The sequence below is a fragment of the Lycorma delicatula genome, chromosome 2, assembly GCF_047948215.1.
Source record: "Lycorma delicatula isolate Av1 chromosome 2, ASM4794821v1, whole genome shotgun sequence".
Lineage (NCBI taxonomy): Eukaryota > Metazoa > Arthropoda > Insecta > Hemiptera > Fulgoridae > Lycorma > Lycorma delicatula.
In genome coordinates this window covers 84,283,256-84,297,526 of record NC_134456.1, presented here as the reverse complement: position 1 = coordinate 84,297,526, position 14,271 = coordinate 84,283,256, and the positions used below count along the sequence as shown (strand labels likewise).

Below are 14,271 nucleotides of genomic sequence, written 5' to 3'. Positions count from 1 at the left end.
CTATGCGATTAAATGGGCGAAAAGAAAAAATCCATCTTTTCCATTCAGAAGTCAGATGGTTATCTCGGGGGAAGTGTTAACTCGATTATTGGAATTGCAAGATGAATTAATAATATTTTTCCAGGATAAACAAACGCTATTCTCAATATAATAATGAGTATTTGTTACTGTTGGCTTACTTAGCTGATTATTTTAGCATTTAAATATCTTCAATGTGAATTTACAAGGACATGATAAAAACATTTTATTAATGATTAACAAAGTTCATGCTTTTTCATTAAGAAGCTTGCTTGTCGTCTAGATTATTCGCCTTCTAAACAAAAATTTTGATGTTTCCACTTCCGATTACATTGAGAAAAATTTGAGTGAAGAAGACACTATCATTCACCCCAGTTTGGATAACATGAATATGCATTTGTGTGAGCTAAAAATTCAGTGGGCTGAATAGTTCCCGCAAGATTAACATGATTTCTCGAAGAGATGGGTACTCAATTTATTTTATGAAAACGTTGTTGCAGTTGCTAAGTTACCAGTTGAAATTTAGGACAAGTTCATCGAAATATCTGCCGATAAAACGTTACAACTACAATTCACATCTTAAGATTTAAGTAGGGTTTGACTTGCTTGTCGAACTGAATATCGAAATTTACACAAACATTGAAAATATTAATCCCTATCGCCACTGCTTACCTCTGTGAAAAGGGTTTTTTGTCTATGATTGCACTAAAAACTAAATATAGGAATCGTCTTTTTTCAGGAAAACAATTTGTTTTTGTATTTCTAACATAACGAAACGTTTAAATTAAAAAAAAACAACAAAACAAACGCAACTATCTCCTTAATTAATTTTTATTTTACATGTTTACTTATAAATGCCAGAAAAATTGTGATAATATGACATTTTTTCTCATAAAATGATTTCATTATTGTTTACGTGTAAAGTTGGAGGTTAATTTCGCGATCCCCAGGTTCAGAAACACTGTTCTAGAGCAGTAATGCCAAGGAAGTAAAAATATAAACATAATGTACATACTATTTGACATATGAGTGTATTGTTTTGTGTATTTATTAAAATAAGGTTTTCTTTTATTATATAGCGTTGGGGTATTGATCCGCCAATTCCTTTTGCTCCAGTTATTGAACCGGTTGGAGTTAAAAATGCTTTCTTAACTAGTGAGCCTCATAATGAAAAAACAACTATACCAGTGATGACTGGATTCACTTCAGAAGATGGAGCCTTTAGAGTATCGTGTAAGTAAGACATGGATTTATTATTTCATAAATGAGTCTTTTGCATATATAATTATTTCATAGAGTGCGACTGCTAATATTTATAATCTCTCTTACTAGTACTTACTTAGTCGTCCCTCTTTGTACCCGTTACGGAGTCGAGGTTACAACATTCACCCATGTTCTGCTATCTTGAACTTTCCTTCCAAATACACGCCAGTCAATTCCTCTCTCGTTCACCAACCTGCTATTTCCACCTCCTCATGTTGGCCTTCCCTTCCTCTCAATGTTCCCGTGGTTCTGCAGACCGTAGTGCGTGACTATTTATCTAATCGTACGGCTCTGTTTAGAGATGAGCACCTGGCTGTGGAAAAGTCCGTCACCAGAGGAAACCCGCAGGGTTCCGTTCTCGGTCCCCTGCTGTGGAACCTGGTAAGTGATGAATTTGTGGGACTGACATTCCCAGAAGAGGTCACGGCCCAGTCTTTCGCTGATGACTGTTTCCTGTTAGTTCGTGGTAATTTACGACCGCAGCTAGAAGACCGGGCGCAGGCGGCTTTGTAGACCGCGGAGGGCTGGATGGACATGAAAATTTAAAGATTTCTGTGCCCAAGACGAAGTATAATGCTTCTCAAGGGTGCAGACAAATTGTTATACAGTCGCAACCCCCACGTTAAGTATAAAAGCAGTGTGATCAGCCGAGCTAAAGTTCATATGTACTTAGGTGTTTTGTTTGATGAGAAGTTGCTGTTTAGCAATCAGATTAGGCAAGTAGCGGCGGAAGCCGTCGCTGTGATGCACAAGCTTAGGAGGATTGTTCGGAAGGAATTCGGGCTGTCGGGCCGTCATTTGTACGTGGTGTACCGAGGTGTCTTCGAAAGTATGGCCTCTTATGCTGCGTCCGTTTGAGCGCATAGGTTGGACAGAAATAGAGCACTTATTCAGAATTTAAGAAGTGCCCAGCCCAGATCCTTAATAGTATGTACTGGTGTTTTTAAAACAACCTCCTACAAGGGTACTATTGTATTGGGAAAGGCTCTCCCAATCGATTTAGTGTTGAAAGTTTAGGCGGCCATGTGGAAGTTGCGAAGAGGCAGGGAGGCCGAGGTATTTGGGATGCGTTTTCGAGCCGGACCTGTGTCGGGGTGGAACGGTGATCACAATGCTCCGGTTCTAAATTTCATTCAGTTGTCTATCTCCCGCCTGCGAAGGAGGCTTTACAGCCTTGCGATGGATGCATGGCAGCAAGAATGGCACACACGACTAAGGGAAGATCCTTGTATAGATTTATACAGGACTTGAGGGGATGGTATGCCTCTCCTTCGTTTTTAAGGGCAACGGATGCCATGTGCTCTCCAACCACGCAAAGTTGAACAATATTTGTTTCGGTTCCGCATGGCCGCTGATGAGCTGTGCGTCTGCGGGCAGGCCCAGTCGAACGAACATATGATGTTCGACTGCTCAGCTCTTGGTGGGGGGGGGGGGGGGGGGGTTGAACTCGGGCCACCCTGGAACTTAAGAGATCAAGGGAAAAATTGGCCACTCATAAGTGGCGAGTCAATGTGGCGTGAGCCACATTGTCGGACCGTGTGGTATTCCTTGATGTCGTTACTTTGTTCAAATAGCATCAGTAGTTTATTTAAAGGAAAGACTCCTACCTCGCTGCTGTGGAAAGCTACCTGAGAGTTATGGCCATCAGCCAATTAACGCTCCAAGCGCTTTAATATTGATGGCAAGGTACTTGCTGGTATTCAGCGACCTAGGCATGGCAACAAATTGCTCTCTTGATGAAATAAATTTAATTTATTGATTGTCATATATATTTTAGTAGTTGACAAGGGTGTGTCTACCCAATTTTTAATATGTGACAAGTGAGCAGTAGGAGATGAAACAAGTGGTGTGTGGCATCATGCTTAGTTCGTCATACAATTAGGTTAGCTCCAGGAGTAAGTTAGGACACTGGTCGCTAAACTGATTCGAGGCTCAGTAGCCGTTTGTGGCACAGAAATTCGGTCTTATGTTCTAGGGCGACTGAATGGGGTGGTGGTGGGAGAAATGCATGAAAATCAATTTCCTTCCTCTTGACTTTGCATTCCCAAGCATTCTTCAGCAACCATCTCTGTGATGTGCACATCACATGTTCAAACGATCTCATTTGAGCCTTTCCCACTATTCATTTAAGGGGTTTGCTATCAAAAGCTGCTCATATATTTTGGTTCCATATATAATCCTATCTAGTCTTTCCTAACATTCTTCTCAGAAACCTCATTTCTGCACCTACTTCTTCTACTCTGATTCAGCATCCTTGTTTCGCCAGCACACATAAGTGTAGGAATATATGTTGACTTAAATATGGCTTTTTTAGTGTTTAAACTGATTTCTTTCATGTTGATTAATCCTCTGGATAGTGCAAAATGCAACATAACCCTCCCTTGCGCCAACATTCTAGAATGCATTTTCCCATCCATTTTACCATTACTACTAATAGCAGAACCCAGATTCTGAAGGGGACTTAATCTGCTCCAACTGACATCCATTTAGGTCAATATTTGTGTTTCTTTATTTTTAGAGATCAACAAGACTTTGGTTTTTTCCAATATTTATTTTCATGTTTATTTTTTCCAATTCCACAAACTTTACAGTCAACACAAGATTGTCTGCGTAAGCTAACTCTGTACACTGATTAAATTCTCCAATGTCCCATACAGAATTTCCTTTCTCTGTGCATGCAATCCTTTAGGATGCTATTTAATATAATATTAAGTAGGTAAGGTGACAATATTTCACCTTGTCTGACATCAAGGTATGTTAAAAAAACATGGTGATTCTGCATTTCCCACCCTAACTTAATTACAACCCTTGTAATAAAAATTTTTTATTGCATCAATCAGATGTTTGGGAACCTTCTGTTCTCCAGTTCAAACCACAACACCTTCCATGGGACTCGCTCAAACATCTTTACCAAATCTATAAAACACAAAACAACTTCCTTATTAAATTCCAAGTGTTTTTCTATTATTTGTCTGAGCACAAAAAATCACATCCTGAAAATTTCTTCCAGTTCTGAAGCCACAGTATGGTTCTTCAAATTGATTTTCAATTTACATCTGAAATTTTGCATGAAGTATTCTTGAATAAAATTTTCCTGTTATGCTTAACAAAGATATACCCCTAAGGTTCTTGCAATCCCTATTGTCTCCCTTCTTAAAAATAGGTATTATTATGGAGGTTTCTCAGCCTTCAGAAAGTCTTTTGTGAGTCTTTATGCTAACTTCAAAACTTTTATCAACAACCTTTCTTCCTGAGAACCCATATATTTGATCATTTTGGGAATAGTTTTTCAAGTCCTGACAACTTTCCAGCTCTGAGCTTTCTTAGCGCTACCCTAAGCTCCTCCTCCCTAATAAATATCAACCTCTGTAAAAACAAAATCTGTAAAACCTTTCTCTCTGATCTCCCCTGCATCTCCTCACCAACCACTTCTCCATTTCCCAGCAGCTCCCCAAAATACTTACTCCATCTACCCATGATCTTCCTCTCAAGGGTCAGCAATCAACATTTCTTATCTTTGACAAACTTTAAGAGACACTGTTTGGGCTTTCTAATATTGTTCAAGATTTTATAAAATAATTTCTAATTTTCTTCATAGTTTTCCTCCATGCACCTTCCAAAATTGTCCCAGGCCACTTGCTCATGCTTCACAATCTTTGCTGCTCCTCTTGCTGTAGCTCTGTCGTTTATAACCTTCCCAGTCTTCCTGACGTTTGGCAACCAAATATCTCCACCCCAGCTGCTTCTTCTTTTTGACTTCTCTTCACCTCAACTGTCCACCAGGCAGTTCTTTTTTGAAAGCACCCAACTTGCAATCTTTCACAAGTTTTTTCAGCAAAAGCAATAAGTGTGTTCTTAAATCCTCTCCAGCACTCTTCCAAATGCTCAGTTCTCATCAACTGTGGGTTCTCCATTACCTTATTGGTAACTACTGCTTCACATTCGAACATTCTCTAGTTTCAATTTATAAGCCTTTATTTTGTATCTAATATCTCCTTGGTTCCCTTCCTTTTGTTTTTCCTACCTCCCATCCTACCAGCTCCGCTCCCTGCAACTATAACAGTCATTACAACAGCCAACAGATGAAGGTCATTATCTATTTCAGGGTCTCTCATTATCCTATCATCCCTGAGTCTGTTAAACATTTCTGGGAATGATAATGTAGTCAACAATCGATCTTTCCCCACAAGAAGGCATCACTCTTGTGTAACAATGTATATCTTTATTGGGGAATTTGGTATTTGTAATTGCAAAGCTGTTGCTCAAACACAGATTTAGCAATCTTTCCTCACTATTATTTAAAATTTATTCTCTGTATTTATCCAAAACTTGCATTCCTGAAATCGGATTACTCCTCATCCTAGCATTAAGACTGACTATCAGAAATACCTCTCCAACAGCCTCATCAAAAGCAAGTTGCAACTGATCATAACATTCATCCTTAACTTGAACTGATTCATCATCACAACGTGCATACCCCATCATAACAGTCAACAAATTAACCTCTTCTGTTATATTCACATACATAATCCTATCATTCACAAAGTTCAACCCTTTATATACTCTTTCACATCCCCATGTACCACCATCTACACTCCACTCCTAGCTCTCTCTTGTGTGGTCATTCCACTGAACATCAAAAGGTAATTGTCATGTAAATCAATGCAGTCTTGTTTTTTTTTTAGTCTCAGTTATAGTGAGGTACTTTACTCTTTGTCAACTTTAATCCTCTTATTAATTCAACCTCTTTCCCCACCCAAACCCCTGACATTCTATGTTCCATAAATCTAAGTTTAGTTTCTGAACTTCTCCAGTTATTAGTCCTTTTATTTCAGTCCAGCTCTTTTATTCTTCCACTTTTAGTATAGTATGTTCAGATTCTTGGGGAACTTGCCCAAGGCATCCTACTCATGATGGGGCTGCCATCTATGTATCCAGGTGCACATGTAAGGAGCTTCTTTAGCAAACCTAGCAAATGCTTTAGCTTACCTATCTTTTGATGTGATCTGACGTTATTCTTCTCTTTATTTATTTAGAAGGAAGTAAATAAATAAGTTGATATGATTAACAAACAGATTACTAAGCAATTTATGTAAATAAAATCTATGTTGCAGTATTTGCCTCTTCACCAATTGGAATGGATAAGACATTAGAAATACTAAATTATAACTTTAATGATGTCTCTAAAGTATCAGTTACAATTTATGAAGATGAGAAAGTAAATCAAAATGAAATCTCAAATGAGATTAGAAAATTCTACTTTGGAGAAAAGAAAATTGATAAAAATTCGATTTCAGAGGTGATAAAAGTAAGTAATTTTTAACTTATTACTTGTTCATAAAGAATAGTTGCATTTATAAAGCTGGCTTTACTCAATAAACCGCTTGTTAATAAGTCTTCTTCCCCTATTAAAAAAACAAAAAAAAAACAGCTAAAAAAATGAGCAAAGATGTAAGGAGCTCAATTGAACATGATGTATGAATTACACCCAATTAGAAAGGGTAGTTAGGCATATAAGTACTAAAGGTTATTTTGGAGTAACTTACTAGAAAAAATGACTGCAAAATAACAGTGGACAAAAACCAACTTGAGAGTCCTGAAGTTGATTCACAGGTAGCCCACTATCAGATATCAAGAACCTACAGGATGTTTAGGTTCTGGCATTCTTAATATGGAGAATCTAGCAGAATTAGAACTTCAGAACAGTACCAGTTGTGAGTAAAGGTGAGGAAATGGGTAATGTAAAAGGATGGTACATCATGGTAGTATTCTTCTATACTATCATGGTCAGGATCTGAGAAGACCATAAATTATTTAATTTTTTTCAAGTTTTGTCTGTAAAATTAGTGTAAATATTTTTTAACATTATATTTAAAATATTTTTTTTTTTGTAATTATAATTCAGAAAATATTAATATTTATTTTCATTTTATTAATTTTATGTTATCTTTTCTGAACTGAAAAAAGTAAAAAAAATTCCATTTTTAGCAAAACGATGAAAAAGAGTGTAAAAGCACATTGTATATTAAATATTTGTAACTATTACAGTACTTTTATAAATACTAACCACATGAATTATATTTTATGAATTTTTGTAATTTACTAATTTACTAAATATGTTCAGTTACACTTTGAACATCTTACATAATACTATTTAATTTCGAAAGAGGCTCCTAAAATAATATTTTTGGAAGGAAGATAAAGGACAATGTTTTCTTAAAACATCACTAATTTCAAATTTCTAAGTTCCAATATCCCTCTAGAAACATGAATTCCCATAAATACTTCATAGATAATACAGAAGGGGTAGGTAACTCAATAAAATCTAAGATGTAAAACAATTACTTGAAGAAAGAAATATTCTGATATGGCAAAGTTTTATTATGGTTTATTTTTTTAGGCCAATAAAAGGGTAAATATACAGATCTATAAAAAACTTTATCAGAGGTTTAAAGCTGTTTAATATCTCTTAACTTTGTATTACAGTAATGAATCACAAATAAAATGAAAGAGTATCTCTTACTGTTTTTCCATATAAATGTTGAATGTGAGCCCTTTTGTTACGTGACACACATCCAACCATTAGGAGAGTTCGTCCCATACTTTAACCAGCATATCTGAAATAATGGTAGGGTTAGCTGCTTCAACCATCTGCTTCAAATCAGTTAGATCAGTAGGTTAGATTCAGTAGTTAGATCAGTAGTGGGAGCAGATTCTTGATAAAACCCCAAAGGCAAAAATCATATGGGATCAAATGTGCAATATGCATATGGGATTAATTTGCAAATATGTAAACAAGCTCTCTGTCATTGGGTCCATACTGACCAATCCAGCAGTTGGATTAAACATCATTCAACCATCCCATACAGAATTATGGCAGTGAGGAGGTACAGCATCTTGTTACCAAATAAAATTCTTGGTCCATCTTCCAACTGAGAAAGAGCCATGTAGACACCATATCTAAATAAGTAACTCCTGTTATACTTGGGACTCTCTGCAAGTCCCTTCAACTCCATATAAGTTCCACAATCCATAATCTGATAGATGTACCTCAGCCCTTGGCCTACCTCTAGTGCTTTTCCCTTCCATAGTACCTTTTATCTTTTTTTTTATTAATCCATCATGCCTTAATAAATGGCCAACCCATTTGTCTCTTCTTTTTTAAAATATTTAAGTGACAAGGCTTCACCACATCAACCCTTCTTAACACCTCCTCAATGGACACTCTATCCACCCATCGGACTTTCATTAATCTGTGGTAGCACCACATTTCACTCCTTTCCTCTTTAACTGTCATTGTCCATGTTAAAATGCCCAACGCATTATGTGAGTTAAATTTTCCTTTAAGATGAAATATTGAGTCGTCACTAAACGCAATACGATCAAGAAAGTTGTCATCTTTGTGTTGCACAATTACAATTGGGAAGTTTCAGCACAAGGAGACAAACGGTAGATCTTCAGAGGCTGTAACAACTATACACAGTGTGGACGTATATGTAAGTGTATCCTTAAAACATTCCACACTCTCAACATCTGTGTTGTTAGTTCGTGGCTGGCCTTCCTAACAGATTTTTTAGGACTATTTTTTCTTGGAGGATCACAATTAAACTATTACAGATAGCATGTTGAACTGTTTTAGTATATAGAGTCTGGCAGCTGGAATCTGTTATTAACAGTGTAACTACAGATTCATATTTAGTAAACTGCAAAACATTTCCTATTCAGAATTTACTACCTTTGCTAGTAGCTCTGTCAAGAGGAAAGATAAGGAATCAATCTATGTGCATGAATGCAACTGTTTTTTTTATTTTTGATTCTAGTATAAAATCAACACTGTGCATATTCTTCAAGAGATATTATAACAAATTATAATCCTGATTCTTTTTTTATACACTTGTGTTATTTTATATAATGAAAAAATTAACTTTCTGGAATATTTTGACGATTTAAAAATAGCAATTAATAATTTGCTAGTTGTGATTTTTTCTACAGATCTAATGTGAATTTTTTTCATAGATGTATACAGATGCATGGTTTATGCAGTGTGCAACATCTGTTCTGAGGAATCATCAAGGTGATGCAAATTTTTATTACTTTGCACAGAGAGGTCCACATTCATCAACTTTCGGACTTAGCAATTCAACAGAATATTTTGGTAAACATTTTAATTAATTTTGTTACATACTATAAAAAATGTTACTTTTCATTTAGAATTAATTTTATTACTTAAATTAATGGGTATTAATGATTAATAAGTATTAGTGTTGGGATGAGGAGGTACAGTGGAAATGCTGGCAGTGGCAATGCAAAATAGTAATTTAAGGTAGGTACTTACTCACACTTCTTCCTTATCAAGTTAAAAAGACAAATTGGCTGTTATCTACTTGAAATATTTTGTTGTTAATAAGCATGAAAACAATAAAAACTTTATATCTTTTTAGTTAATTTCTTTAGGAATTGCATATTGCTATTGAAAACATACAACATTAATTTCATTTTGAACATGATTAATGGTTGTACATACATCACATCAACCCTTTTTCATCTAGCAGTGTATTTACTTCTTAATATCCATTTTTCACTGTCATAAACTGATTATTTGAAGGAAAATTTCAATATCTGCTTTTTATGCTAATATACAGAAGTAATAGGTTGTATTATAACAATAAACGTTGGTATACAACAGACATCAATAGTTGGGACTAGATCAGATTAAGAAAATGTAAAAAACTTCACTACTTTAAATGGTTAAAAAAGAAACTAAATTTAATTTTTTATTTAATTATTATTTTTTTAAAATATTTTATCTCATAAATAATCTAAATTACTTTTTACGTCCTTGTAAGAATTACCCTAAATAATTTTTAAATTACTTTTATGTAGGATAAAAAGAATAAAAAAAATTACAGAGAAAAGAGTGTAATTGTTTATTAGAAAAAGTTTGGAAGAGATGAACTTTGAAGAAATATTGATTTAAAGATTAGTTTTACATAATTGGTTACATTAATAAGATAATAAATTGTTTGTTTTATTTTGTAGTTTTTTTTATATTTATAAAAATTAATTTGTATGTAATCAATATTTATTTATTTAATGAATAATAATAATGTCCTATGTAGATAATCTCCACAACCAGAACATACCATCTACATTTGATGTCTAGGGCAGTATCAGCTGTATATAAGTACAATACATATAGCTGGCTGACAGAGCATTTTTTGAGCATTTTTCCTTAGAAATGTGATAATTTTTTTAACTTGAATTCCATCTTCAGGTAATTGTATGGACTGGATTTTTCAGCCACCTGCAGATCACATACATTTGAAAATAATTTAGGAGATGGACTTACACCACCTTTAGAGCTGGCAATGTGATGCCCGAGATTGATGTGATTGCAGGCTATAAGAGATTCTTCCATTTTCAAGAAGTCCCTTGCGATGACAAGTATGTAGTAAGGTGCCCATGTATGTTGGTGCATGGGAGTCCTGAAAGCTTCAGTGAGTAAGGGCTTGGAGTCAGCCCAGAGATTGTGCATTCTCTCTCTGCCAGGACATATGCCGGTTCCACTGGAGTACCGGTATGAACCTTGAGGATTGGTAGCCCTGGAGTCAAGGGGGTGTACTTTGGTGACTAGCCTTGCTACAGAAGGGGATAAACCTTACATACAGAATCTTGAACAACCAATTGCAGAGGATTCATGTTAAACACCCTCATCTAAAAACAGCCAATTTGCCAAAAGTGAAATAGAAAAGAAGTGAGGACTCAGTGAGAATTAGAAATGAACTCAGGAGGTAATGGCAGCTATTTGTAAGAAGTAGTACTCCTAGTCCCAGGTTTCTTGTGATTACAAGAGAGATTGTAACTTATCTAAAGTAAGCCCATTCTTGATTGCTTGCAAGATTACCAGGTGTGTTGGACCTGTTAAAGGTCCAACTTAGTTGAAGGTATTCATAAGATAGTTATGATAATTATAATTTATTTCATTTTAAATCTATGACTAATCTTAAATACTTAATTTTTATTATGAGAAAAAAAGATGATTAATTGAAAACAATAGTGGTTTTCATGTTTTTTCAGAATTTTCTTATTGTTATTGAATTCATAATAAATATATTTAATGAATAACAGTATGCAATTACAATAAAAAACTTGCTAAATTCTATTTGTATTATAGGTGTTAGCCATGGAGATGATCTGATGTATATTTTCCCATTAAAAAGTATGACTTCTAGCAGGAAGTATTTAACAACTGACGAAAGAAAAATACAACAAGAAATGGTGTCTCTGTGGACAAATTTTGCAATTCATGGGTATACAATAATTCAGCTTTTTATCAAAACAATACTACATTTATTTTATTGGAGTTCAAGCTATTTTCAAGCAGTTTTCTTTAACCAGGCATTTCTATCTTTTGTTATCTTCTATCTTTTGTTATCTTCTATCTTTTGTTATCTTTCATATGCTTATAAAATGTAAAAGTTACATTCTCATGTATTCCTGTACAAGGTGACTTCTTGTTTCACCTCAGCACTTACAATCCTCTTTTTTTGGATATGACTTACTAAAATTATTCCTCTGTAGTATGCATGTGGATTCATTGATGAGAATAGTGAGAAATGGATTGAAAATTTTTCCGCTCAATATTCTGTACTACTTTAGTAATCATAATAAAAATATTATTCAAAAATAATTTTTAAGCTAAGAAGAGTGCCATTAAGTATAAAGTATAAATAAAGAGATCAGTACCTTTGTAAAGTGTTTTAAAGACCTACATTTAATGACCAGTGACAATCAAGTGTAAACAAACAGATATTCTAAGAAATTTAGATAATCATAATTTATTATGGCACAAAAGAAATGGAGCAGATTTGTGACGCTCTGAAGAAAAACATTATTTGAATTTAAGCCTTTTTATCTATAGCTGAAGTTCATAGAAAATTGCTTATGTTAGAGATATGACTACATACAAATTTTATAAAAAGGCAAAAGTAGTTTTTAATTGAAAAATATTTTTCTTCTTTAAGGTTATTGCATATTATGAGCCACTGACTTTTAGATTATACAGAGATTGTTATTTCATAGAGGCTTTCAGAGCTAAAAATGCAGTCTTTCTTTCACTGGAGTAATCATTAATAGTATTTATTAAAGATGTTTATATTTAAAATGCTTAGGAATCCACTTTAGTATGTAGTTAAAGAATATAAATCTGACAAACTAAAAGAGGTTTCTAAACATTTTAAAGCAGATTGGATTAACAGAAATTTATTGAATTTAACTTACTAAATAGAAACTGAATAATTTGCTCTGAAAGCTCCTTGGAAAAACAATTTTCTTATTGTTTAAAAATCATTTCTTTATAAATCTTAATAATTTTTAGATTATTACATCTCATTGTGGTATTTATTGTTTTTATCCCTTGAAAAATTCATTAGATAAAAAAATCTTCTTATATCCTTTTGTTTTTTTTTTGGGCTCTAGTGTTTCATGTCTTCTGCTTTCTGTACACTATTTTTTCTTGTAAATTTATTTTCTATTTACAAAGTCACACACTAAAATGAAAATTAATGATCAATGAAAGATTACAATACATTACTTTTATTATTTTAGCATAAGTTCATGTACTTGTACAATACTGCCACATTTTATGTTTCAACCTCTCAACTATTTATCTGAGTGTCTATAAAATATTTGACTTTTTTTAAATTCCTACGTTCATTTCTGATCTTATCATTGATTTTGCTATCGGGAAAAATACAAATTTTTTGTGTTAACTGAAAAAAATATAAATATTTTGTGTAACTTACACAAAGACTACATATTAATAAAACACAATTACCTTATTTGTGCTCGGAATCAGTTGTATGCTATTTTTCTTTTAATCACTTATAGTAATGATTATTAATGATTGTAGCAATTTTAGGTGTTTAAAAAGTAGTCAAGGAATTTTTTTAACCTTAATTGAATAGCATTTGAATTACTCTTAATAGAATGGTACAATAAACGGTTATGCTACGCATAGTATTTCTGTTACTCTTCCTATAGTATGGTTTTTCAAAGTCCTAATATTTTTAATTAATTTAAAAAAAGTTTGATTCAAAGTTTTAACTATTGATTGCCAGAAAGTTTTGTGAAATTCATCAATATAAACTCCTGAGCAAACTTCCTGAGCAATACTCAACAATCCTAGAGTAAATTTAAAAGTTATGAAAATTTGAATTAGCTGTCAGATGAATTATGTGCGCATTATAAACTCATATTATGCACTTTATTTGGAATATTACACTTTTTCTTACTTGCTGAGAATTTATTTTTCTAATGTAAATAAAGAAAGAAGAAAACTTTAAAATAAAGATGCAAATCTATAAATAGGGCAACTACAGGCAGCTTTTTAATTTGTAAATAAATAGAGAACCGGTGATTATATCAATTAACTTACCTTTCTTAATTTAATTTACCATTAAAAAAAATAATCCACTTGTTTAATGATAGTTTCATACAAAGTTATCTGTACCAAATGCAGTCTTTAGGTCATATTTTCAGTCCCTTCTTTTAATTCATTCACTTTATTGTAATTTTTCAGTGATCCTACACCAGATGGGAAATGGAAGAAGAGTTCTTCAGAAAATTTTGACTATTTACATATTGAAAATGGTCAATTTCAAACAAGAAACAATTTTTTACCAGAGAGAGTCAAATTTTGGAAAAATCTACAGTGGAAATCAAAGACTTCTCAAGTTAAAGATGAACTTTGATAATTGGAAGAAAAATCCTAATATTTTATTCCAAGGTGTATTATAATGTGCCAAGAAAGTCATAGATTTAATTCTGCAGCTAAATATGTGTATTTGTTTGTTTAGGGTAGCATGGAGCAATTTGAATGAATACATTATGCTGTTCAAAAATATTTTCTTTGTGGTATAAATATTTTTAAAACATTTTTACTGAAGTGAATTCTCTTAATCTCATTCAAATAAAAATCTTTTTCTTTTA

At 33.4% G+C, this 14,271-nt stretch overlaps 1 protein-coding gene across 1 annotated transcript in view; it reads left to right on the top strand.

The window, feature by feature from the left end:
- The window catches only part of LOC142318963 (carboxylic ester hydrolase-like), a 40,929-nt gene extending 26,658 nt beyond the window's left edge, over nt 1–14,271 (top strand). Inside the window, exons 6-10 of the mRNA XM_075355678.1 lie at nt 1,098–1,251; nt 6,396–6,589; nt 9,298–9,436; nt 11,456–11,591; nt 13,862–14,271. Of these exons, the coding sequence (XP_075211793.1) occupies nt 1,098–1,251; nt 6,396–6,589; nt 9,298–9,436; nt 11,456–11,591; nt 13,862–14,033 (795 nt within the window). The 3' untranslated portion in view covers nt 14,034–14,271. The remainder of the gene's footprint in view (nt 1–1,097; nt 1,252–6,395; nt 6,590–9,297; nt 9,437–11,455; nt 11,592–13,861) is intronic.